The following is a 26,617-nucleotide window of genomic DNA, read 5'->3' as shown; positions in this document are numbered from 1 at the left end:
TTAAGGGTATGCGTGCCCCCAGAAAAAGAAGCACAAGGAACAGTTATCTGAATGCAATACAGTGGTGCCTCGCAAGACGAAATTAATTCGTTCCGTGAGGCTCTTCGTATAGCGGTTTTTTCGTCTTGCGAAGCAAGCCCATTGACAGCTTAGCGCTATTAGCGGTTTAGCGGCTTTTAGCAATCAGCTGTTAAGCGGCTTATCAGTGGATCAGCTGATAAGCGGCTTAGCGGCTTAGGAAAAGGGGGGGGGAAGGGGGAAAAACCCGAAGGAACTCGCAAGACTTTTTTGTCTTGCGAAGCAAGCCCATAGGGAAATTCGTTTTGCGAAGCACCTCCAAAACAGAAAACCCTTTCGTCTAGCGGGTTTTCCGTCTTGTGAGGCGTTCGTCTTGCGGGGCACCACTGTAACTCCTTTATGTCATTTTCTAGCTTTGATGTCCATCTGATGCGTGTGGCCCATAAAAGAATGAAATATGTTGTGTATGTATTTTCCCAATAGCAAAATATTCTAACTGGAATCCTGAGAAATACTGCAATAAACATTAAGCCTCAAGAGGAGACAGGAGGTTGGTAGGTATTTAGCAACACAAATGTGCTTTTAAAAATGTATAAATGAATATTCTAGAAAGGCCCTCATGATTATAATCTCCAGTGCAATGTCAGAGTGATTGTAGAGCTACAGGGCGGAAAGAAACCTGGCTGCAAATTGTAAGTAAAAGGCACAAGGCAGTATTAACTGATCAATTAGGAACTCTGCATTGTTCCAGTTTTTATTTGCAAATGTGCTGTTTGCTACAACTTTTGGTTCCTTCATATCTCCCCAACCCCACTCCATTTATCAATGTGCACTGACAAAACTCTATATAAAACCATTATTGATATGACTGTACATATGAAAATGCATCATTTTGTGATGTGTTGCTTTACCAGTGTGCATTGATAAAACACCCAAGCGACAATAACAAAACAAAACATGGGAACTCTCTTCATCTTCATGCCATAGACTAGGAATTTATAAAAATAATGAGAACATTTTACATCATTTTTAAAAAGCATTTGAACCGGCATGTAAACTTCTTGTGTGGTGTTCAACACCCACCAGCGCTGCAGTTCAACATAAGGCTGTTGCTTTATGTGGGTGTTTCAAAGCAAGCAGCCAGCCACAATTTGTCCATTCGAAATGTTCACTGTGGGATCCTTTCTACCATTCATACAAGGGGGATAAAAGGCGGCCTTATGCAAGTGACATCCAGGCGCTTCATCAGACTGGCTTCTTCCTGTTCAGGCCACTGCAGTGTCCTGTGCTCCAAGGAGGGCCTTTGTGTATTTTAAAAGCAGATGATTCCGCATTCAGAGATTGGCCTGCCAGGCATGGAATGCAGAAGCAAGTTCCTGAACAGGTGGACACTTCACCTATTGAGGTCTAAATTTCATGTCTGCATATTTGTAAGAATAATGATGCCCCCGCCCAGAATACCAGTTGATGCCATTAGCATAAGAAGAATGTTCGCCTTTGAGGTACAGGCCATTCAGGTTGGAAGAGTGGCAGACACTGTACCACCAGCCCCCCTTGTAAACCACAGCGCAGCTGCCTTTTTCGTTGGTATCATTGTCCTTGTCTCGGGTGGAGAAGGCCATGCCCCTGTGTCCTGAGAAAGAATCACCTGAAAGAGAAGAGAAGGGAAAACATCAAATTCACCTCTTTCACATTAACTGTGTGTGCTAAGGCAGCGAAAAAAGGCAGATGCACTGCTAGCACAGACCTGCTAGGTAACATATGTAACTGCCAGAGGAGATGCTCTGCAGGCGGAAGGTCCTCCTAGATTCAATTCCTGGACCTTCAAAAATGCAATATTTGTGTTTTTAGGTCACCTTGAAGCAGATGCCTCAAAGGGAATTCTCTGTATAACTCACCCATGTTGCCATCTAAATAGGAGCCCACTTCCAGTGTGTAGTTGTCCCTCTCACTCAAGACTTTGAAGCTGGTATATGTAGCATAAGTTCTAGTGTCATTGAAGTCCTTCACGTCAATTCGCAATTGTTGTACTCCTAACCCCCAAGAGAATGGAAGAGATCTGAGAGTAAGCACTGGTTTGCTTTTTTGTGTTTTTTAAATTGTGTTTTATGAAAAAGAACAATGTTATACAAATAAGTATACCAAGCTTTCTCATGTCATTTGTATATCACAAAAATAGCATAATAAATGTGGAAAAATATCTACAACATATGTTTCATTATTAGTGGTCAACGTATAAGTTCTTGGTTTATGAACTGGTTTAAACAGTTAGAAAGAAGAAGAGGAGGGAGAAGAAGAAAAGTGGGGAAGAGGAGTGGCAAGTGGGACGGGGTTGGGTGGTTATGCTTCTATTATTCTACTTAGTGTGTGTGAGGGGTTGTGTCATTGTTGACAAGAGAAAGCCTTTAACACGTTTACGGCTACAATGAAGACCAGCAGCTTTTGCTCCAGGCTGTGGCAGCCGGTGGAGTGGAAGGCAGAGCCATAGTTCTGGTTTTGTAAGGACACTTAAGCAGTGCAGTACAATTACTTAGCTACTCAACAGATGTGGCTGTCCCAAGAATGGAAATTTCACAAGCAGGGGGAGCCAGCTTCAGGCATAGAAGTGATCATGCACTACTGCAATGAAACAATTCCCAACACCCTTTCATGGAAAGCAAACTGTTGATGAGGTTCGGAAAAAAGTAACAAGTAGGGCTTTGTGAATCAACACAAGAAACTTCAACCTGCCCTGTAGGAAACTGGCAACCAGTGCGTTTCTCTTAGGAAAGGAGTAACATGCTGCCAGTAACCTGCTCTTGTGAACAGTCTGGCCACTGCATTCTACACTAGATACAAGGAGAGCCCCACATAAAACATGCTGCAGTAGTCAAGTCTTGAGGTTACCAATGCATGGGCCACCATAGCCAGGCTATCCCAGTCTAGGAATGGTCACAGCTGGTAGAAGGCTACATGAATCACTTCACCGTCTAAATCAAAGATGGATGGAGGAGTACCCCTTGAGCTGAAAATCTGCTCCTTCAGAACAGGCAGCTGACCTACCGCCTAGACACAGGAACCACTCACCTGCAAGACCTCAGCCTTTGCAGGATTCAAGCTCAATTTACTGACCCTCATCCAGTCAAGCATTGCATCCAGTCACATGTCCAGGGATTGCACAGTCTGTCCTGACTCGGATGTAATGAAGCTGGGTATCATCAGTGTATGACACCTTGCTCCAAAACTCCCAGTGATTAGCTTAATATAGATGTTGAATAGCATTGGAAATAAAATAGTGCCCTGTGGGATTCCACAGTGTACACACCAAGAGCACTCTTCCAATGATATTCTCCAGACAGGACCCTGCAGCTATTTATCCCAACGTAAAAACTTCACAGGTTCGACTCTGGTGGAGCTTTCAATAACTGGTTCCACACCTTTCTCCATTATTCATTAAAAATCCCCAAGCTTTCCAGTGATGCTTCAGCATCAGACAGAAGAGGAAACGTTGGTTTACCAGAGCTTGTAAGAAGATGGATTTTATCATTGCCCAACCAGAACTCTGACGTGTGGCTCCCAAACCCTTTCTTGTAGGACTCCCAGTTACGGTAGAAATCCTCCGACCCATCCTGTCGCCTCTGGAAGACCTGGGGGCAAAGGGAGGTGATATGTCAGTGTCCCAGCTGAAAGACAAGTTCGTTTCCTATTCCCTACAAGTGCTAGGTGCAGAGGCTAAGATGGAGGGGGCCCACTGTGTGTCATGTGAGCATGAAGTCACGTGACACGCGATGTGCGCAACGTCACATATCGCCGGGAGGAGGTTGAGCAGAGCTCAGCATGGGGCAGCTACAATGGCCAGCAGCTCCTCCTCACATGTGCTCAGGAGGAGGCCGACACTTAAGCAGCGCCACGCTAGGCTCTGCGCTCTGCCTCCTTCAACATGGAGGGGCCCATCCCCATCCTAGCAAATATTAAGGGGGCCGAAGACACCTCAGCCCCATAGAGTTGGTGCACCTGGGTGGGTGGGCTCTTTTAGGCAGACTGATTGGTTTCGGAACAGGCCCCACAATATAAAGAGGTATCCCTACTGACCCTTCCTCAGTCTAACATATCTCAACAGGGTGATAAATTAGGGAATGAGGACAATAACCTCATAAAAAAATGAAAAAAAATTCTTGCAAGGGCATCAGCAGGGTTTCCACACCATACCTCCTCTACAAAGCACTATAACATGGTAAGGGATAGACTTGCACATGTTCCCTCCTCTGTTGAGTCAGATTAATAGTTTTGCATTCAGCTTGCACCACATGTCCTTTCAGAAAGCACAGGACAAGTGGAAAACCTTTCAGACCCATGTTTTTTAAGCAAAGGATTGTGGAAGTGTGGACAAGCCAATAGCAAACTCTCCTGAGTTCCCCTACATAAGTTGTTCCCCTACAGAACGCCCTTGGACAACACCTCCTCTGAGCTCTGCAGAAGCCAGCAAACAAGGGAAGGCAGCTCCTCCTGCTGCTTCCTCTCTCTAGTCTACTGTTTATGAGCATGCACAAGCAGAAAGCATGTGGGGCTGCCTTTGCTTTGCTTAGCACCCTGGGCCAAGTCTCTTTTGCTCAGTGAAGGAGATGTCTCTGGAGGAAGGAGTTGCCCAAGTGCCTTCCTGGCAGGGGATTCCACTTCTTGAAAAGGGTGCATCATATTGCCTGACACCCTTTTAATAAGCCATAAACAGGTGGCTCTTCCTTCTCCATGGGGTAAAGCTCACCAGCCAGCCTCCTCCGTCCGTCTCCATGTCACAGAAGACCACCATCGCTTTCCCTGTGGCAGGATAGATGGTGTACCAGCCACTCAGGGTCTCTCCACGTTCCAGAAGTTCTTTGCAGTCTTTGGCTCCAGCCTCTAGGAGAAATATCAGGGAGGAAAATGCAAAACAGTTCACCTATTTTCCGTTCTGGAAGTATGTGTGTGATGAGAGCAACATGGCCCTCTACTGTCTTTCTCATGTTTGGTTTTGCACAGAAATCAACAAGATTCTGGGAATACAGAGAAGTTTAATTTGAACTTCCACCATGGGATTATTATTTTTTATTAACCAGCGAATTATAATTTCTCTTGGGATAAGTTCACCCTTCCCTATATTATCCTCATGATCTGTGTTCGCAGCTATCTTGCATTAGATTGGAAAGGACCGTGAGTTGAACCAAACAAACACAGCTGTACTAGCAAGAGGATGATTAAGATGATGAAGATGATGATGATGATGATGATGATGATGATGATGATGATGATGATAAGACATACCTTCCAGCTTACAACCAGCAGAAGTGTCCAAACTGCAGTCTTCTCCTGCAGGAAGAGAAAAACAACGTCTGGTGAGGTGAACAAGCTAAAAAGAAAGGTGAGAGTGAAAGCAGTTCCAGATTCCATGCTTTTATGTAAGTTTATTTTCCTTTTCCTCCAGTGGAGTAGCAGAGGCAAAGAGGGTCACCTTGTTAGATCTGGGGTCTGTTTCTGCTCACCTGGATCAGCTTTCACCTGTGAATAATCCAAGCTCTTGCATTGCCACACCCCTCCCCTCACAGTGGAGTTATAGATGCAATATTACCTTTGTCTCCTTTGTCTCCCTTGGGTCCAGCTTTCCCAGGCATCCCAGCAACACCTTTCTCACCTGAGAGGGAACAGTTGAGAGATGAAGCCTTTGAAAACAATCAAAACATCTCTAGAAACAGACTTTCCTGCCCCTAACAGCCCCTCTCCTAGATATGGCGTTTGCAATTGCAGAGCATAGCAGTGAGCCTCTTCTCCACAGGGATGAGGCTGAATTAGAGCAAATGATCTCCAGATCTGTCTGGCACAAACTCTGAAGGAGAGATTGGGATCTTCTTACCTGGAGGACCCTGAGGGCCTGGGTCACCCTTAGGCCCAAGTGATCCGCTTGTTCCGGGCACACCTGGTATTCCTGGGATCCCTGGCTGGCCCTGGAAAAAGATCCCACCTGGTCCACAATGTGATAGGCCCTTCAGTTCTGAAACAGGAAACGTGAGACAGCGTATAAACCTGTGTGAGACAAGACATGTTCCCTGGCATGGGCATATTAAACCAAGAAAGGACTGGAGTGCCAAGCGTCTTATGTGGTGCAGCAGATAGGACTGAATTTACATGAGGGCACCATCTTCTCATCTTTACCAACCATACAGATCAGCTGTTGTGAGGATTTTTGAGAAAGGAAAATTACTTTCCTGAGCTGTTGGAAGCGGTTAGGGTTGTCAAAGCAACCATGGAAACCTTTTCTCCTTTATATATATATCTCCATATATCTTCATTTAAGTGTGGGCCAATTTAAGAATCCCTGCTGAGTATTTCAGAAAGGACATATTGATAAACCTGGGTCTTCCACTTAAAGTATGATTGATTGGAAGCTTGCAATCCCTGGCTTTCCAATGGATAAGTTGATGTCTTTGCAGATTCAAGCACAGCCCCACTTGTTTACCTTTTCAAAGGTATACTTAAAATATCTCGGGTAAATATCTTAAAGCTATCAAGTATGAAATCAACCATTTAACTACAGTTTAAAAGGAAAGAGAAAGAAACCTGGGCTATCTTATCTTGAAGAGTTTTCTGAAAGACCTGAAGCTAGGTTTTTATAAAATTCAAAACCAATTAGGCACCTGCCCCTTCTACTCTGGCCTCATTCATGAAATTAGTTGTGGCCTGATTGGGAATATCTTGACAAATCTGAACATTTAAAGGGAACAGTGACAGGAAGTTGAAGAAAATGCTAGTTGCAGCCAGAAGACAGAGACACACAGAGTGACCAGATGCTGCTTCTTTTTGAGGAAGGCCCTTTGTTTCAGAGATCACAACTCAATTTGCCAAACCAGCCTTCAAAGTCCTCCTCAAGAACATTCCCTCCGCTGCTTCTAGATTAAACATTATCACATCCCTGTGACTAAAATGTAAGCCCCTGGGTTATACTTTCACATACCAAAACAATTAACTGGGGAAACAGTGCTGGCCTTGACGTGTGCCACACAGTGGTCTGATGGGATGCAAAAAAAGGCTCCTTTGCCTTTAATAATTGCACAGAAGAACAAACTTACTTAGGCCCAGTTTTACTCATTATAACGCCGCAGTGCTAGGAGAAATGCCAATACTCTTCTGCACAACTAATTGAATTTCTATAGGTGTACAATTAACATTTCCAGGACAGCTTACAATAAAAAATGCAATATAAAATAGTAATTAAACAAGCAAAAAAAATGTCATGACAACATAAAAACAATTTGCAGCCAAGATTAAAGTATTTAATAGACTGGATGAATAAAAGGCACCGGCTGTCCCACTGCCTTTTACACTTGTCCAGAAACAAAGATCACCTCCCACCTCATCCCATTTTGCACTCACGTTCACAGCAGCTGGTTTCTGCCTCCTGTCCAAAGCTTCCTCTCTCCTCCACAGACACAACCACCAAGAGAGTCAGAGCCAGGCGGAAACCAGTCAAGGCTGTCATCTTTCCTTGCAGAACTTTCTTGGCCGCTCGTCTGGGTGAAACAGAGGTAAGTGGCGGTGGAGGGGCTTATATATATGGCAATCCCAAGCAGTTATGTAAACAGGAACGAGGAAATTCTTGCCTTGGGAAAGGGCTTTGCTGAACCCCATTATTGTGCAATACTTGCTTTCACAAGAGTCAGCATAGTTCATGATATTTAAGATTGTACATTTCTAGACAATGGCTGGAAATCCCTTGATTGCACAATGCCCACCCCCTACTCTGCCCTGATCAGGAAATGTTTATTTGTGCTGAATAATGTGTTCTTTGGAGCCATAATCCTATCGCTATCTTGTTTAGCGTGAGGCTTGATCTTGGTTTCCTTACTATAGTACATTCATAGAAGTGTCTCCTCCTTCTGTCCATCTCTTTATTTGCCGTATTTTTTGCTCTATAAGACGCACTTTTTCCCTCCTAAAAAGTAAGGGGAAATGTGTGTGCATCTTATGGAGCGAATGCAGACTGCGCAGCTATCCCAGAAGCCAGAACAGCGAGAGGGATCACTGCGCAGCGCTCCCTCTCACTGTTCTAGCTTCTGGCTTAGCCACGCGAAGCCTCTTCAGGGCAGGGGGAGCCTTCATCCTGCTGCCCTGAGGCTTCGCACAGCTATCCCAGAAGCCAGAACAGCGAGAAGGATCGCTGTGCAGCGCTCCCTCTTGCTGTTCTAGCTTCTGGGATAGCCCCCCCAGTCCCTTCCCCCACCTCCCGGAAAAGCCCCCAAGAGCCCCGCTCTCTTTAAAGAGCCGCACGGAGCATGTGTGCTGCTCTTGGGGGCTTTTCCCCGAGGAGGGAGAAGGGCAGCTCATCAGTGAAGGGCTGCTCTTCTCCCTCCTCGGGAAAAAGCCTGCAAGCTCGTGAAAGGGAGCACTGAGCAGAACCTGGGATGCATATAGGCACTGCTCAGCGCTCCCTTTAAAGAATATTTTTTATCTTGCATTCCCCCTCTAAAAACTAGGTGCGTCTTATGATCAGGTGTGTCTTATGGAGCAAAAAATACGGCAATTCCTTTTTTGAATGGCTGTGTAGTGTTGAATGGCCATTCTGGCTGATACTCTGTGCTTCTTCCTAACCTATGATACCGTGGTGGCTGGGTTCGGAATGTATAAACGCAAGCTTACCAAACCAGTTTCTTTGTCTAGGCAATGGCTTTGGCTGGCTAGTTAAGCACCACATAACCAAAGAAGTTGCTTTGTGCAAAAGGACAAATGGGAGGACCTCCCCCTTCTCACTTAGATGCCAGGTAGGAGAACAATAGCCAGAGTTGTGTGTGAGGAAGGTGGAAGCAGACTGGAAGATGGACACACAGGCATGCTTGCTCTGTGCTGGACTCAAAGCTGTGATTAATGAAGCAGGATCTTTCCTCTATTCTTCCCTTAGGAGGGCGGATCCCCTCAGGTGACCAGTACAAACCTGCATTTTCATCTTTAGTGGGTTTTTAGGTCAAAAAATGCCTCTTATATGCAATCTAGGTGGGGTGAATCCCAGTCCATGGGACTGGAGCAAGTACTGCTTTATGATAAAGCCAAAAGCTTGACTGGAGAGGAGACTAATTCTTGCCAGAAATAAAAGCTGGTGAATAGGATTGCTGTCTGTATATTTTTACAGCATGAAGTGAAATGGGGAAGCTGGTCCCCCTTCACAAGAATCTAATGTAAGCAAGATGTAGCTAATGTATGACGCATCCCGATTCCAGTGTGTTTGGTGTGTGGATAAGACAGAGCATGTATCCTGGTGCACTAAGGCAACCAAGACGTGATAAAATAGAGCAAAGGGTGAAGCTTCAGCCTTTAGAGGGGAAGAAAAACCCAGGAGAAACCAAGGCATACAAATGAAACGTGAAACACAATTAAAAAAAAACAACAATTCTGTTGAGAAGAGCAGAATTCATGGAACACTCACATTCACATCAACCAACCAGCAACAGAATAAATGGGTTAACAAACAGGGCAGAAATTTATTATTTGTTCAGCAAACAGTCCTACACCAGTAAGTAAAACTGGCTGCGGAAACTGGGCAGGGCAGTATTGAGGATGTGTGAAATCCTATAATGAGCAAGAGGTTCTTTTCCTTCCCGTTCTGGCTGCTGCTTCAACTCCCGATTCTCAGTATGGCCTGAAGGTTGGTTTTGTTGCTTCCCAGTGATTGAAGTAGGAGATGATGTGGTTCGACAGAATCCCAGTTCCCAACAGAGCTATCCAGGTACTCCATCCATGACCATTCCTGTCCTCTGTCATCATAGCGGCTCCTATGTGTCTATAACCAGGTCAGGCTTAATCCTTTTCACGCTACTAAGCTCTCTCACCGTGTCTTCAGATAACTCGTCAACATCGAGTCTGTGAATGGAAGAGAAAGAAACATTCTGTTGCCTCCTATACATGGCAACAAAGACTATGCACAACTTATACACACTACAAAACTTAAGTGATATTTTTTTTTAAAGGCAGTTTCGAGGTCTCTGCTTCCCACTTTAATATGCAAGTTTGCATGGTGGTGCTGAACATTTCCTGGGGGAGGAACTCCTCTCGTCCCCCGGAATTAGTTTCTAGGGAAGGTTCTGCAGGACAGAAACTGTGACATTTAAACCTGCTGGGGTTGCTAAGAATGATTTCTTAAGACATACTATTCTATTCTAACACACCACTTTCACAGGTATTTGCTAAAATGGCAAATCTTTTTAGCCTCCTGATATACTGTGTACACTCCCCACCCCCCACTCCAATTACATGGAGAGAAAGTCAAAAGTACAGAGATGACTAATGGGCCTTATCAGGCTCCTTACAGTCATTTAAGCTTCCACTGGGCTTTATTCTTCATTCATTTCCTTCCTTATTTAAACAGCTAAACTGCCTATGCATGCAAACACACCTATGCTCACTGGAATTCTATAGGACGACTCCTTGGTGCTTCTCAGAACAAGTCCCAATGCCCAGTTCTACTCACAGTTTCATTGTCACACTGGCTCCCTTGGTTCTTCTCCTGCCTTGTTTTCTTAACTTTCCCCTTTAAAAGGCAGGGGCATCTCTGCCCTTGGGAGCCTACCTTAGCCAACCACACAGCTCCTCAAATGAACATTGCACAGCAAGGAAGCTGCCTGCAACTTACTCAATTGCCTCCAGTCCACAGCTTGGGTCTTTCAGTCCTTCACAGAGCATCTTCACTCCAGAATCTCCCAGTTTGTTACCCCCCAGCTTCAGCTTCTTCAGACTCTGGTTGGTGCTGAGAGCAGAGCAGAGATCCCTGCAGGAAGCCGAGGTGAATTCACAATTCCATAACCTGGAAAAAAACACCAAACAGCTAGGATGCGAGGGGCTGCTGACTTGTTCCTTACTTGTAAATACAACTCCACAAAGCATGAGGGTGGCAAAAGTTCGGGAGAACTCTTGATATATTACAGGCAACCCCCAATTTGTGCCGGGGTTGCATTCCACATCTTCATGTGCGTCACCGTTGTTGGTGGAGTGCGCATGAGCCCCCCCGTTACACCCTCTTCCAGGTCTGAAAGTGGTGCGCACATTCGTGGTCACACACTGAGAGCTGCCTATACTCAAAGTGATCCAAATTTCTTAACTAGTCAAATTCATTGCACTTTCCTCATTGTGTTTCAGTGCTGTTACATTTGTTCATAGAACAGAATTTGCTGTGAAAAGCTACCTATTGAGAATTTCAGCTTTCAGGCTTTGTTGGGGTTTTGGGGGGTTGAAAAGAGAAAAGTTACTAGCCCTCACTTTTTGTTGGAAGGAAAGGCTTCATCATATTTCCATGTTCTTCTCGCTGTTACCTTCTGTTAAGCATCCGCTGCTCATTTCCTGACAATATTTCTGTTTTTGAAAAACTGAATTATTCAAAAACAGATTTAAAAAACTGTAGATAGGAAGATTTCTTACTTACGACAAAATCTGAAGCTTGCAGCCTGGGTGTTTCAGCGCCTCACACAGCAGCCTCATTCCTGAATCTCCCAATGGATTGTTCCATAAATCAATGTCTTCCAGCATCTGGTTTGTGCTGAGGGCAGAACAGATCTCTCCCCAACCTGCTGCTGTGATTTCAGTGCTACACAAGCTGCAGGACACAAGTGCACCTCGTGTGACCATGGGTTTCGTGAGGGGTAGAAGAGGGAGCCCCTGTGGTCTATGGTGAGACCACCAAGACTGAATTGGGTGGGTGGAGGGAGTTTCCTTAGGAAAGACACCAAAAGGGCAGGAGGTATTGGGCAGCTTTTAAAGAAGAAGTCCTGCTAGTGCAATGCACCTTTCTCCTCTCTCCTTGCCTGGCACTCCCTCTGCAACACCCCCACCCCACCCCAAATTGGCTGAAGGAGAAGTTAAGAGAGCCCCCAGAGCAGGGTGTGGAGGAAGAAGAAGGGGATCAGTCCATCTGGGAGGCTGAAATGTGATTTCCACAGCGCTGTGTTGAATGCCTCCATGTATCGCTGTGGTGGGATGGACCGTAGATTGGAGGTGGGAGGGGAGGAATGGGGTGGGCAAGGGAAGAGGTAAAGTCCGCTTAGAGGGATGGAAAACACAGGAGAAATGAGCCTGGAGTGGGGAAGGGTCTCCTTTGGCTAGGGCATGTGTACTTTTGCAATTATGAAAATGCACATATAAAGACATATAAAAATGAAAACAAGAAAGAGAGTGGTATGAGTGGATGGATGGATAAGGGAGGGATTTCCCCCATGAAAACTACCGTATTTTTCGCTCTATAAGACGCACCAAGTTTTTGGAGGAGGAAAAAAAGAAAAAAAATATTCTGAATCCCAGAAACTAGAACAGCAAGAGGGAGTGTTGCGCAGCGATCCCTCTCGCTGTTGTGGCTTCTGGGATAGCCGCGCAAAGCCTCTTCAGGGCAGTGGGATGAAGGCTCCCCCTGCCCTGAAGAGGCTTTGCACGGCTAAGCCAGAAACTAGAACAGCGAGAGGGAGCACTGCACAGCAATCCCTCTCGCTGTTCTGGCTTCTGGGATAGCTGCAGAGCCTGCATTCACTCCATAAGACACACACACATTTCCCCTTACTTTTTATGAGGGAAAAAAGTGTGTCTTATAGAGCGAAAAATACGGTAGATTGCTCCCTCATATGCAACAGAACACAATTCCGGACCCACAAGCACTGTGCTCATGATCTGAACCCGAAGGAACAGAGCTCTTCCTTACCACAATTTCTGCAACGGGCACTTTGGATGTTTCAGTCCCTCACACAGCAGCTGCACCCCGGAATCCCCAAGCTGGTTACCTCCCAGCAAGAGTTCGGTCAGCGTCTGGTTGCTGCTGAGGACAGAGGCAAGATCTGCACAGCAGGCAGCAGTGAGATCACAATTGTACAAGCTGCAGGAGGAAAAAACATTGGCTGTGTTATGTTCACACTAAAGCTAGAAGAGTCCCTCTGCATTCCTCCATCCCATTTGCAAGTTTGTACCGCATCTAATCACTCTGTAGAACTGGATTCTACAGGGCATGGAAGAACAGGGTTTTAAGGGGATGGCTTGAAGTGTAAAGACCCTTCTCCCGTTTCTTCAGATCACCTCACAACTTTCTTCAAATACAAACAATTCCTGTCACATGCAGCAATATCCTGCAGCCCCTATGTAACAAACTGGATGACAAGGGCTTTCTTGGTCATGCCTCAGCTGACGGTAGCTGCTACTGAACCCATTCAATGAGCAAAAATGGGCTTCTATGTTCCTCAAAGAGTTTCCTGGAGGTGCAGAAACTTCTCACTCTGAAACTCAGGCAGAGAAGATATGTAGTGACACTCTCAGTCAGGGGTAGGCAACCTAAGGCCCGGGGGCCGGATGTGGCCCAATCGCCTTCTTAATCCAGCCTGCAGATGGTCCGAGAATCAGCATGTTTTTACATGAGTAGAATGTGTCCTTTTATTTAAAATGCATCTCTGGGTTATTTGTGGGGCCTGCCTGGTCTTTTTACATGAGTAGAATGTGTGATTTTATTTAAAATGCATCTCTGGGTTATTTGTGGGGCCTGCCTGGTCTTTTTACATGAGTAGAATGTGTGATTTTATTTAAAATGCATCTCTGGATTATTTGTGGGGCATAGGAATTGGTTCTTTTTTTTTCTTTCCAAAATATAGTCCGGCCCACCACATGTTCTGAGGGATGGTGGACTGGCCCATGGCTGAAAAAAGTTGCTGACCCCTGCTCTCAGCACTTGATGGCAGGAAATGTAAGCTAATTTTTTTGGTTGGCGTGGGGGTGAGGGGCAACCTGTTAATACCCTATGAATAGTTAAGGTGAAGGAATCAAAATTTAGGAAGGGATCTTGGAATACTGTGATTCCGAACAGAAACAAGTGATGCCTCAACAGGCTTGACTGTACAGAAGGGTCGGTCTGGCTCCTGCTTGGGGTGCAGCATTTCTAGGGTCCCTTCACTCTCATGGGGGGGGGAACCTGGGCTCTAAAGATGCTATCCAACCCCAGAGGGATCCAGCCGATTACTTGCTTGAGGAGCTGCAGCTTGCAGTGCGGATGCTTGAGACCTCTGCACAGAAGCTTCATCCCTGGATCTCGAAGCTCGTTACATTCCACCACCAGCTCTGTCAGAGTCTGTCTGACTGCGAGGGCAGAAGAGAGATCTTCACAAGAAGCAGCTGTAATATTACATCGGGCCAGCCTGTGTGAGAAAGAAAATATGAAAGAAAAACCTCTCCCGTTCACGTTTTCCTCCACAAACAGCTTCTGCTTGCTAGAAAACCCTGAAGCCTTTATTCCTAGCCACTGTCAGGATGAAGGAGTCTTGAAGAACTCAAAGTAACATTGCAGCTGTGCAGGCACTCTGAGGAAGGATTTTGGTTTGTGTGTGCGGTTTTGGTTCACTCACAAGCACACAGCCTGCTCCTATTCACACCCCTCTGTGTGGTCTCAATAGTCAATTATAACTGGCCAGACTTTGTTGTCTATTTCATGTTTCCAGGCCTGTCCTTCCAAATGCATGAGAAAGTTTATCTTTCATGTTCTTAAGAGCCAACACTCACCTCTGGGTCTTTTTCAACTATCTGACTCTACCTTCATTCCTGTGCTGCTGAATGGTGCAGAGGTACATGGGACCCACCTGGTGAAAGGGGATGGCAGCTTACACCAAGGGTGAGGAACCGTTGGCTCTCTAGATGCTGCTGAACTACAACTCCCATCAGGCCCAGCAAACACGGCAAGGATGGTGGGACTTGTAGTTCAGCAAGGATAGTTCCCTCCCTTCGACATAGAGCTAGGGCCCTTCCCTGCCCCAAGGCAAGTGCAGCAGCAATCAGTTCTGCTCAGAAAACCTAGATTCCCTTCAGGTTTTCATGCAGATCACCTTGTGCCATGTGTGCTGGGTTTGTGTGTACGAATCCCACTTTGTATGTGATGGCAAAGGCTCTCAGAGCAACTCTGCCTTCTTCCTATGGTCACAGTCCTGCTGCCAGACGGTTTAGGAGGGGTAGGAAATCAAGAGCAACAAGCAGGTGAAAACTGGTTGGCTCTGCTGGTCCATCCCCATTTGTGGGTGGGTGGAGAAAGAAGACAAGCATGTCAGTAAACACAACAGATCCATGATGAGAAACCTACAGGGAGACTACAGTAAGGTTACCAGATGTCCCCGTTTCCTGGGGACAGTCCCCGGATTTACAAATCAGACCCCATACAAAATCCTATCATTCCTACTGAAGTTGAAAAGTGTCCCCAGATTCATTGAAAAAAATCCGGTAACCTTAGACTACAGTGCCCATGACAAAGTGTGGCTCCCTAGAAGTGACAGAAATGGCTGAGAGATCTGCAAAGCCAGTCGGATCAGCCACAGAGAGCAAGCAGCATCTCTGAAGGCCCTCAGGAGTGCTGGGTCATGATCCATTTCCCCTCCTCCTTACCTTCAGGTTATTCCTCTCCTCTCCCTACATTCCTTCCTTTGCCTTTCCTCTTCTGCTATGTTTATCAAGCAACTTTGAAATATATACGGTATATATTTTGTGGGGGGAAACTATGTTCATATTCTTTCTGATACTTTAAAAGATACAGCTATTTGTTCCTGCATGCAAATATATTAATCTTCTCCCCAATATGCTGGATCAAGGATGCTGCTGTTGTGCAAAAGGGAATCACCTCTTTTCATTTCCCTTAAGAGCAGACATTTCTTTGTATTCTGCAATCATTCTGCAATACACCAAATCATGGAACTCCACAGCACAAATCCCAGCCGCTGCTCACCTCAGTTTTTGCAGCTTGCAGCTGGACTGCTTCAGCCCCTCACAGAGCAGCCTCACTCCAGCATCTTCCAGTCCATTATATTCTAGTGCCAGTTCCGTCAATGTCTGGCTGGTGCTGAGAATGGAGCTGAAATCCCCACAACAGGCAGGGCTGAGCTCATTTGTGTCCAGTCTGTAAGAGAAAACCAACAGATCCAACAAGTGCAAACATGGCTCACTCACTTCTACAGGCCCCTTCTATTTCACCCTCTGATATTGAGAAGATAAGTTATGAAACAACAGCCCTTCCACTCTAAATTGCAGTGATCACGTCAGTGAATTTCTTCACTTTACAGCTGATGCAGCCTATAATTGGTGGGTGATGAAAGGAGGGCTGTCTGCCTCTATAGCTGAGCTGCATGTATACCGTGATCTGTGGATGGTTCTTGTTATGTACTGAAGTTCTCACCCTGGGCCAGCAGGGGGATACTGTAGATAGTTATGCAAATGAAGGATCGAAAAGTGACGTTCAGTGATTGGATAGTTTTGTATTCAAATGAAGGATCGAAAAGTGACGTTCAGTGATTGGTTAGTTTTAGAAAATGGCAACAGTTACATTGTTCTGGAGCTCTATATAAGCAGGCTGACTGAGCTCCTCAGTTCAGTCCTGTTCCAGCTTACAAAAATAAAGAGCTGCTTTGGAGAAATTGCTGTGTTTTCTGCTATGTCAACCCACAACTTAACAGTTCTGATGTAAAACTCAAGTTGAGACCCTTCAGCCAGGGCCTCACCTATAACATGATATTCACTGCAGCAAAGGCTGGGCACATGCTCCTGTTTACTCTGTGTCCAGTTAGCTGCAACCCACGATCCATATCTATGCTGCAGCGATCCTATTAAAGGCTGTGTTTTGATGCATTTCCTCCCAAACCAGCTTCAACACGACTTGCGAAAAAGAGCCGCCTGGCTGTTCTTTAAGATGGTTAAGGTGTACCCAGCCAAAGCCTCACTCTCCCTGTCCTCATCCATCACTGAGTTCTCGGCTCTGGTCCCAGAGAATTCTTTTAGGCATGTGAGAAATTATTCTGTCATGGAGGTGATAAGACCACAGCAATAAAGGAGAAAGGGTGAGGATTCCTGATATGGAGAGCTGGTTTGGACATTCAGCTCACCTCCATCTGACCTCATCACATACACGCCCTCCAAGGCACGGGTGGGGAACTGGCTCTGGCCAGGGAGTGGGATCCCATGCTCCTCCATTCCCACCCCAAAGGGTCAACCACCTGTCAGTCACCTGCTGTCAACAGAGTCCTCCTGTGCAGCCCTGATTGTTCAAACTGTACCTGAAAAGGAAGGCTTTTCCTTTGCTGCCAGAAAGTGCTAAATTCTGCCAGCGGCTAGAAATGAAGAAGCAGGAATGTGCTCCCGATTCTCCTTTTTCAAACTGGCCAGTTCCATGCCTGGTGTTATATATGGGATGGAAACACCCGTGAGCCAGAGGTTCACACACGGATTTTGCAATTGCAAGAGGTTTAGAAGACGAGTCGAAAACCCTGACATTGCATGCACACCTGAACTTCCTGGTCAATCAAACATTTCCTAATACCTTTATGCAACTGTAGCTGAACAGAAGGTCCTCAATGGAAATTACATGGAGGCCAGTCTGAAGGTCTGTTCCTACAGAGTGCTGGTTTACTCTGGTTCTGCTTTGCAGGGAAGAGGAAATAATAAGTGTTTGCGATATTGTCAGATTTTCACCCCTCCCTTTCAGAAAGGCAGGGTGGGTTATCCTTTGTTTTATCAAGAAGAATAAAGGCATGAATGATCCTACAGCTCTACAGAAACCAAGAGACCAGACTATGTTGTCCAGCAGGACCCCTGATCTACCCAGGACTCCTTGAAAGTAAGCTGCGCAAGGACTTCACATGGAAGGAATTTGGCTCCCACTTACAATAAAGTTTGCAGTACGCAGTTTGGATGTTTCAGTCCTTCAGACAACAGCTTCACTCCTTTATCTCCCACTTTGTTACATTCCAGGTTCAGCTTCATCAGTGTCCGGCTGGTACTTAGAACAGGGATGAGATCCTGACAACTGGCAGCTGAGAGATTGCAGCTGTCCAACCTGCATAGTGTGTGCAAAATTGTTATTACTTTTGGGGGGGGGGCACTTGCTGAGCCTCTGCTTCTTTCATACTTCAAGCTGCAACCAAGATAAGCTGCATCCCATTTGCACTGCAGTGCTCTCTCTCTCTCTCTCTTCCCCATGCCATGTGCCAGAGTGGGTGTGGCCAAAGTAGAAATGTGGGAACAGTGAATACTGCAGTCCTCAGGTTTGCTATCCCAAAGGCTTTCCTATCAGCTATTGTATCCTATTTTCAATAAATGTGATCAATTAATTGCTATCAAGGTTGCCATTATAGTAAAACAGCAAAATGCACACTTTTTTAATGGACAAATTAATTTGGGGCGGGGGGGGGGGAGTCTTGGGGATCCCACAAAAAAACTTTTGGGATTGAAGCACCACGGTGGGTGATCTGCGAGACTTCTGATTTTTCTTTGTCCCCTTGCAGCCCCCTCCCCAAAATCTGCTCTGAAAGAGAAACGTGAAAGAGAAACAAAACATGAAAGAGGAACACAGGGCATGAGAAGACATCAACTCATGCCATGATGATTCTCTTCCTAAATTTAAAAATAAAAAGTTCTGAGGCCTCAAACATTCAATCTTTTAAAACGTAAATGTGTGTGTGTGTGTGTGTGTGTGTGTGTGTGTGTGTTGGAAAGGGCCACAAAACATGACCCTGGTTTAGACTACTGCAGGATGATCTGTGTGTGACTGCCCTTGAGGAACGTTCAGAAACCTTTCGTCATTCCCTGAGTTGGTGAGGCTCATTTGACAACAACGAAAAGCTGAGCCTTTAGTGTCACTGGCCGGATCCTATGGAACACCCTGCCAATAAGGATTCAGCAGGCAACTTCTGTGCCAACTTTTAAAAGCCTGTGGGAAGCTTTTCTATTCCACCAGGCCTATGCAGGCAATTAAGAGTACATCCCCCCACAATGGTTTGCTGATTTTTTAATATATTTTTGCCTTTAACTGGCTATGATGTTATTGTTTGGTTTTATGTTTTATATTGTTGCAAATTACTATTATATATTTTTATGATACAGCAGTATAATAACTATTTTTTAAAGCAAAATTAAAACTGCAGCTGGTGCAGTTTTGAGCTTATGGTTCCACCATTGCCTGATTCACCTTGGCCCCCAGTGTTATTTTTGAGTCCATCTTAAAGTGCTGGCTAAGACCTAAAAAAATTGGATCACCTGCTTGTTAAGACCACCTGCTTATCAAAAAGCACTAGACCTGATCCACCAGCTCTGGGCTTTAGCAGTCTGGTTCTGAAAGGGACAGCATGGTGCTCCTCACCCCAAGCTCTGCAGCTTGCAGTTCGGATGCTTCAACCCCTCACACAGCAGCTGAACTCCTTGATCTCCCAGTAAAGCATTCCAACCCAGTTCCAGCTCTGTCAGCTTCTGACTGGTACTGAAAACAGTGGAAAGGTCTCTGCCAGAAACAGAGGTCAGGCCACAGTCCTTCAGTCTGAAAGGTAAAAAAAGAGGTGAGTGGTTGAAAGAGCCTGAGATCGAGATGACATCACATGGCTTCTCACCCTTCTTCTAAGACTCATGGAAAAGAAGGTGTGATCCAGTACAGGAGAATTTTGTGTCCTTTTCAAATTAGGCCCACTTGCCTAACTAGGTATAGTGATCGTTAGTTTCTCTGAGGATAGTTATGATTTAATTCATTGGGGAACTTAGTAATATCCATTTTCAAACAATGGTGCCTTTAATGTTGAAAGATGCTTTGGACTAAGAGATAAAAGTCAGTCAGATTAAAACTGATTAAAAACACACACATACAGTATATACACACTTTTCTATATGTGGAGTTCTGGGAAATTCAGGTTAGGATCTGTGATGGCAGGAATTATAGAATATGGCAAACAATACCCAGCATTCTACATCACAGTGTGTATATAGAAGGAATATACACAGGTGCCGTGTGAATCAAGATACAGAAGAGGGACCACAAAGGGAGATACTGACAGCACACAACTGAGAGATAGTGGGCCCTTAAGCTTCATGTTCTAGTTTAAAATTTTGAAATCTCTCCAAAACAGTCTTTTCTCCAAGAGGGAGAAATTGTGCTGTGGTTGTTTTTTAAAACAGCAAAGACCCTGAGTAATTTTGCACACCTGAAGACAACTGACATCGTGCACCCTCAATGCCTTTATGTTCCGCTGGTAATGCTTAGGCAGAAAAAACTTTTTTTTCAGCTTACCCCAGTTTTTCTAGCATGCAGTTGGGATGAATCAGCCCTTCACATAGCAGCCTGACTCCCGATTCCTTCAGAATGGCTGCCTGCAAGTCCAGTTCTACCAGCTTCTGGCTTGTTGAGAGAACAGTGGAAAGATCTGCACAGCAACCGTCTGTGAGCTGGCATCCATTAAGCCTGCAAAATGGGACAGAAACAGCTCCATTGGCCAGCTCTTTCCCTGGGTATCCTTTGGACAAATCCTCATAAACACAGCTGATTCTTCTCCATCATCTCAATGATGCAGCAGATGCTGATTACGCACAGGACATCTGAATGTGTGTAAAACATTCTGCATCTGGAGCTTTTATTTTTCTCCTTAGGTGGTTCAAAGCACAACAGCTTTTAATCTTCCCACTAAATTAGCAAACTCTTTCTCTGGGAACCACGGAAATGCTCTGGGAAGTTGCCATAGGCAAATGGAAGGCATTTGAGAAGCATGCTAAAGACCAACAGATATGGGGAAATGGAACCCAGATGTAAATAACTGGCTTAGGCAACAAGCGACTTCTAATTCTGTCCTGCACGGGAGGCTAAGCTGTGGCCCTTCGGATGTTGTTGGGCAGGAACTCTCATCATCCCTGACCCCTGATGAGAGCTAAAATCCAGCAATATCCAGAGGGGCCACAGGTTCTCCTCTCCTACTGTACTGAAAACACAGAGAGAGATGGACCTTCACATTACCTTGGTGCTTGGGGTGTGTTGGTCCACCCGGTGGCAGAGGAAGCCACCCACAGGGGTGGGGCGCACCACGGGGCCTCCAGAGTCTGCCTGCCTCCTCCCACTCAGCCACCTTACAGCTGGGGGGAGGCAGCGGGTGGATCATTTGGGCAACGCGGAGAGACCCGTGGCTCAGGCGTGCTGCAGGCCCTGCGGTGAGTGCTGCCTGGCATTTTGTCACACCCCCAATGGTGACACCCGGGGCGGCCCGCACCCACCTCACCCCCTTCCTCTGCCCTTGGGTCCACCTGGCCTTTCCACCGGCCTTCCCTCCCCTTCTGCCAAGAGGAGCAACATTTTTGTCAGGTCTTGCTAGCCAAGCCAAAAAGAGTAGATGGCTTCCTGTGGTATTAAAGGTGTGTTGGGTGCTGGAGTGGCTAAGGAAGCGCCTTGCTAATGATTTCTGGAGGAAAGGCCAGCGGGGAGCTTGCCAATTTTGCTGCTCTGCAATCAGGGTGCCCCAGCAAGAAAGCAATCCCTGGATGACCTCCCAAGCTTGGAGCCAGAGAATGTATGGGATCTCCATATAGTTGTGGGGATGATCTCCACCCACCTCCAAAGTCTAAGGTTGAGAGAAAGAATGATCACTGCTCACACCCACCAGAGGCCTGTGGCACAGGAGAATGGAGAAGCCTGACCCTCCTGACATGTGATGACTGACATGTGAAGGAAACTCTGAAACACTTAATTGTTAGTACAGTTGTACCTCGGTCTAAGAACAATCTTGTTAACGAACGATTTGGGGAACGAACTCCGCAAAACTGGAAGTAGGTGTTCCAGCTAGTGAACGGCTGAACAGTGGAAGGGCACTGGTGGCGGGAAGCCTCATTAGGGAAAGCGTGCCTCAGTTTAAGAACGCTTTTGGTGTAAGAATGGACTTCTGGGATGAATTAAGTTCGTAAACGGAGGTACCACTGTAGAGTGGTACCTTGGTTGTTGAGTGGCTTGGCTCCCAAACAAATCAACTCCCGAACGCTGCAAACCCGAAAGTAAGTGTTCTGGTTTGTGAACGTTTTTCCACAGCTTCCAATTGAGTGCAGGAATTTCCTGCAGCCAATCGGAAGCTTCACCTTGGTTTTTGAACAGCTTTGGGAGTTGAACGGACTCCCGGAACGGATTAAGTTCGAGAACCAAGGTACCACTGTATTAATTTAAGCTTTCCCTAAAGAGGGGCTGGGTGCAACTCTCACAGACTCATTGAAGGCACCCCCCTCAGTGGTGACAATGAGGAATGCAGGAAGCATAAAGCTCAACATACAACTTGCCGATGGATCTGTTTCGCACTTGATCATTTGAATATTGCCAGAGACAGGAGCTGATGGTGAGATCTAATATAGATTCCTCCGTAGCCTCCCAAAACTTTCATGACCTCAGACATTTCCACTTGCCAGTTACTCAGCAAACCTCTGGCGATGTGAGGCTGCCCTGGGACCCATTCAGGCACTGCTGTGGAAATACCTGAACCTCAATAAGAGACATTAGCTGAGTGTGTCTGATTCAATAGAGCCAAACAAGTAACAAGGCAGGGAAAACAGCTGTGACTTACTCCAGTTTCCTGATTTTGTTGTTTGGATCTTTCAGTGCTTGACAGAGAAGGTAAATTGCTGAACACTCCTGTGTTTTCTGATCTGGCCTAAAAAGGTAGAAAAGTTCGTTATGTTCTGTTTTCTAATATAAAATGAGCAAAATGGACAAAATATGCTTATTGGTTATGCTACCCTTTCTGTTTTGGGAGAGAAAAAAGCAGTTTTAGTGATTGCACTACAAACTTTAAACTGGTTTGAAAGAAGTTTAACTGTCGCTACTTCTTTCCAATAAATGTAGGAAGTTCTAGGTCTGTAAGCGTGGTGATCATTCTTCCTCAGAGAGCCCTAGGCCTTTTATGAAACTGCATTTCCCAAGGTGCTTAGGACAGTTAACTATACTGGTTGGGGCTGATGGGATTTGGAGTCCAAGAGCAGTATACCTGAAGGAGCATCTCAGTATACCTGAAGGAGTATACGTGAAGGAGCGTCTCCACCCCCATCATTCAGCCTGAGGTCCCCCTCTGAGGGCCTTCTGGTGGTTCCCTCACTGCGAGATGTGAGGTTACAGGGAACCAGGCAGAGGTGGCGCCTGCCCTGTGGAACATCCTCCGATTAGATGTCGAGGAAATAAACAACTATCTGACTTTTACAAGACACCTGGAGGCAGCCCAGTTTAGGGAAGTTTTTTATGTTTTATTGTGTTTTTAATGTTCTGAGGGACTCGGGTGGCGCTGTGGGTAAAACCTCAGCGCCTAGGACTTGCCAATCGCATGGTCGGCGGTTCGAATCCCCGCGGCGGGGTGAGCTCCCGTCTTCGGTCCCAGCTCCTGCCCACCTAGCAGTTCGAAAGCACCCCCAAGTGCAAGTAGATAAATAGGGACCACTTTGTAGTGGGAAGGTAAACGGCGTTTCTGTGTGCTGTGCTGGTGCTGGCTCGCCAGAGCAGCTTCGTCACGCTGGCCATGTGACCCGGAAGTGTCTTCGGACAGCGCTGGCTCCCGGCCTCTTAAGCAAGATGAGCACGCAACCCCAGAGTCTGTCACGACTGGCCCGTAAGGGCAGGGGTACCTTTACCTTTACCTTAAATGTTCTGTTGGGAGCCGCCCAGAGTGGCTGCAGAAACCCAGCCAGATGGGCGGGGTTTTATTTATTTATTATTTATTATCCAGAGGACCCCAGGTACTCACACCCCTGCTCTACAACTTAGCATAGACATAATCCAGATATAAAGGGGAGAAGAAAGAAGGATCTGCCAAAAAACAGAAAAAAGAAAGCAAAGAGCAGAAGTCTTGGTAATGCATATTATGAGAAGTAGGAAAGAAGAGGAATAAAAATCAGCTACAACAGTAATACAGTTATGAGTTTGGGTCCTACTTACTGACATGGATGACTGAGATGCCCTGGAAGTTCTTCTCCCTCAGGTTCCTTTGACAGAAACAAACATCCGTACAGGCAAAGCGCCTCCAAGTGTAAACAGTTCTGGACACAGAAGGAGAGAACAGCTTGGTCCAGGGGAGTAAATGTCAATCTGTCCATAGTTACTTCAGTCAAATGGTCGAGAGCACATTGGGCAAATTCCTCTTCTTGGGTTGCATACAAATAGTGAAACCTCTCCAGCGGGCGATAATTTGGATAATCTGACTTAATCTGTGTGTCCGTTTTAAACCAATCCAGCAAGTCAGCCTTAATTGCAGGTGAAATTTGCCACCCAAATTGTTCTTTCAGGTATTCCATTTTTTCTCTGTTTAATAGGCTAAAGATGAATTGGGCAAATAAGGTCAAATCTCCTGGGTCTTTGCCGCATCCTTCTAGCGAGTGTTCCAGATCTTGCTTCATAGTCTCAGGATCTTTGGGCGTGTCTTCCAAAACATAGAACAAGGCCGCAAGAAACTCTTGTACACTGAGGTGGAGGAACCTATAGAGACCTTCAGAATCAGGGTCTTTCTGAAAAAGAGCAGGAGGAAGAGAACCTAAGTGACCTGAACTTTGCTTCTGGATTTCTTCGGCCTTGAACAAGGTCTTGTTTTTCCTGATTCCATCAGCAGCCAGTGAGCAGAGCCCTCTCAGATTCCACTGCCCTGAGCTACTGCAGGGAGACTCAGTCAAACGGGAGAGATAAAGTGCATATACCGCAGTGAGTTTTTCAGATACTGGCACTAGATCTTCCTTGCCCCTGTCTAGCTGCTGTTTCATCACAGTGCAGAGGACCCAGCACAAATTGGGGACAAAGGATAGGGCAAAGAGTGCTTCATCCCCTTTAACATACCTAAGAGCCTGTGTTGCTAATTTTTGATCTCCAAAGACCTTGAGGAAATACTCTTCTTTGCCCTCCTCAGAAAAACCCAAAAGTCTCACACAGCGTTCAGATTGCAGGCAATTCCTGAGGCTTTCCAAAGTGGATGGTCTGGTAGTAATGAGCAGGCAGGCCTCTGGAAGAAGGGCTCTGTGAAATAATGCACTCAAGAGGACTTCCACCGGCTTCTTCTCCCTGGGATCAATGCTCGGGTTGTCTTCCTGGTGTTCGATGGAGCAAGTGAGTTCATGAAAGCCATCAATTATGAAGAGAAGCTTGACAGGGTTTTCTAGGAGTTCCATTATCTCTTCTCTATCTCTAAGCTCAGGGTCACCACTTAAAATCAAGTCAGCCAAGTCTGCCTGGCCCTGAACGAGATTCAGTTGCCCACAACTGAGGTAGAAAAGGTAATCAAATCTCTCGGGAAAGAGTCTTCCAGCTGCCCAGTCTAGCAGGATCTTTCTGGCCAGGGTGGTTTTCCCAGTCCCAGCCCCTCCCAGGAGCACCACAGTCTGTGGTCCATCATTGTCAGCCTCAAACAAGGCCTTGGTGGAAACGGCAACCATTTGCTCTGACATGACCCCAGAATGTCTCCATGGTCTGTGTAGTATTTCGGTCTCTCGTCTATCTCCATTTGCAATAATTAGTTGCCCATATTTTTTATTGGGAGGCCCGTAGACCCCATGGCTAGCGAGCCTTCTTTCAGGGCTTCGGTATTTCTCTCTAATATGTTCTCTGTATTTCTCCCTGTAGTCTAATTCAGACATTATTTGTCAGTAGGCATACTTTATTAACTCTGAAAGAAACTGAGCAAGCATCATCGTGGATTGCAAAAAAAAATAACTAAGCTTTTGGTGTATTTGACAGACTTTCTGAAATATATTTGGCAAAATGATACAAAAGCTGGGCGAGTTCACCTATTTTTTTACATGGTTCCTTTCCAGAACCAGCTCCCTGTACTGGGAAATGTTAACCCGTGAACTGATTCACAGAGAAAGTATTTTTGACAGAGAAAAGTTCTGTTTGAATTAAGACCTGTGACAGTGGTTTACTAGCTGCAAACCTGTGCACATTTACGTGGGACTAAGTCCCACTGAACTCAGGACTTCTAAGCAATCTGCATAGGCCAGCACTGTACGAAATCCTACTGTACAATAGCCTACTTCAGACACCACACCTCCTTTCAGTTGTCCTTAAAAATCCACTTCCTGGAATCCAGAAGAAACTTCCTTATCACATCAAGTAAGATTTTGAATCACAGCAAATGCTCCCATTTTCAGACAAATGGCAGGTTGCCCGTGAAGTCCCTCCATCTGAAAGCAGAGATGAGCACTGCACCCCAAAGTTGAATTCGACTGGACTTAACTGTCCAGGGGTCCTTTACCTTAAATCCCCCTATTTTTGCAACTCCAAAATTAACAAAATGACTACAATACTGCTCACAATTTGGTTACTTCAAAACTCACCAAAGTCCACCTGATTTCAATTAAGCAACCTGAACTAATCTGAACAGCATTGCAAGCAAAACGATCCTGGCTTACCTGGCCGCATTGGTGGTGTCATTTATGAACATGAAAGAGAAAACGAACAAAACCAGGACACTACTTCCTCTGGAACACAGAAGGGCAGGGTCACCTGAAATAGGCTAAGCAATTTCTTCTCAGTTTTAAGATCAAGTACAATCTCTACAGTGCAGACAGCCCTTTGTACGTCATCGGTATCTGTTTAAGTTTAAATGCATTCAGCAACAAGGAAGTATCCCGAGGAAAAAGGTGGAGAGAAATGTTCCGGTAATCTTACACTGAAAGTCCACCATCTGCTGGTGGAAGTCAGTATTAGTGTGACCAGACCAGACCAGAAAAATAGGATAGCCAAAAAATCAAGGTAGGTGGCTGCAAGACAACCTGCAAAAGCGCCATGTAATCAATTTTGAAAACCTTTTCGTGTAGTGGAAGAGCAGATTTTAGCTTAATATTTTAACTCTGGACAGTG

At 45.8% G+C, this 26,617-nt stretch overlaps 2 protein-coding genes across 3 annotated transcripts; both read right to left on the bottom strand.

Moving 5' to 3' along the window:
* Positions 1 to 734: 734 nt before the first annotated feature.
* Positions 735 to 8,137, bottom strand: LOC128417546 (veficolin-1-like). Its single transcript, XM_053396369.1, has 8 exons — positions 7,399 to 8,137; positions 5,882 to 6,019; positions 5,600 to 5,662; positions 5,296 to 5,340; positions 4,760 to 4,893; positions 3,515 to 3,644; positions 1,917 to 2,051; positions 735 to 1,666 (listed from the first exon to the last, which is right to left on the bottom strand). Exons 1-8 carry the CDS (start codon positions 7,502 to 7,504, stop codon positions 1,416 to 1,418), a joined length of 1,002 nt encoding a protein of 333 aa, XP_053252344.1. The 5' UTR covers positions 7,505 to 8,137; the 3' UTR covers positions 735 to 1,415.
* A 1,346-nt stretch (positions 8,138 to 9,483) lies between these two features.
* LOC128417488 (NACHT, LRR and PYD domains-containing protein 12-like) lies at positions 9,484 to 26,404 on the bottom strand. Of its 2 annotated transcripts, XM_053396201.1 has the most exons (12): positions 26,167 to 26,404; positions 23,711 to 25,379; positions 22,353 to 22,439; positions 20,054 to 20,224; positions 19,139 to 19,312; positions 17,666 to 17,836; positions 15,737 to 15,907; positions 13,998 to 14,168; positions 12,695 to 12,865; positions 11,432 to 11,602; positions 10,646 to 10,816; positions 9,484 to 9,876 (listed from the first exon to the last, which is right to left on the bottom strand). In XM_053396201.1, exons 1-12 carry the CDS (start codon positions 26,186 to 26,188, stop codon positions 9,789 to 9,791), a joined length of 3,237 nt encoding a protein of 1,078 aa, XP_053252176.1. In that variant the 5' UTR covers positions 26,189 to 26,404; the 3' UTR covers positions 9,484 to 9,788. The 2 variants fall into 2 exon arrangements, with proteins under 2 accessions (XP_053252176.1, XP_053252182.1); XM_053396207.1 differs by lacking the exon at positions 20,054 to 20,224.
* Between the last annotated feature and the right edge of the window lie 213 nt (positions 26,405 to 26,617).

This window comes from Podarcis raffonei, chromosome 1 (assembly GCF_027172205.1).
Source record: "Podarcis raffonei isolate rPodRaf1 chromosome 1, rPodRaf1.pri, whole genome shotgun sequence".
Taxonomy (NCBI): domain Eukaryota; kingdom Metazoa; phylum Chordata; class Lepidosauria; order Squamata; family Lacertidae; genus Podarcis; species Podarcis raffonei.
The sequence above is the reverse complement of the archived record's forward strand: the minus strand, read 5'-3'. Positions and strand labels throughout refer to the sequence as shown.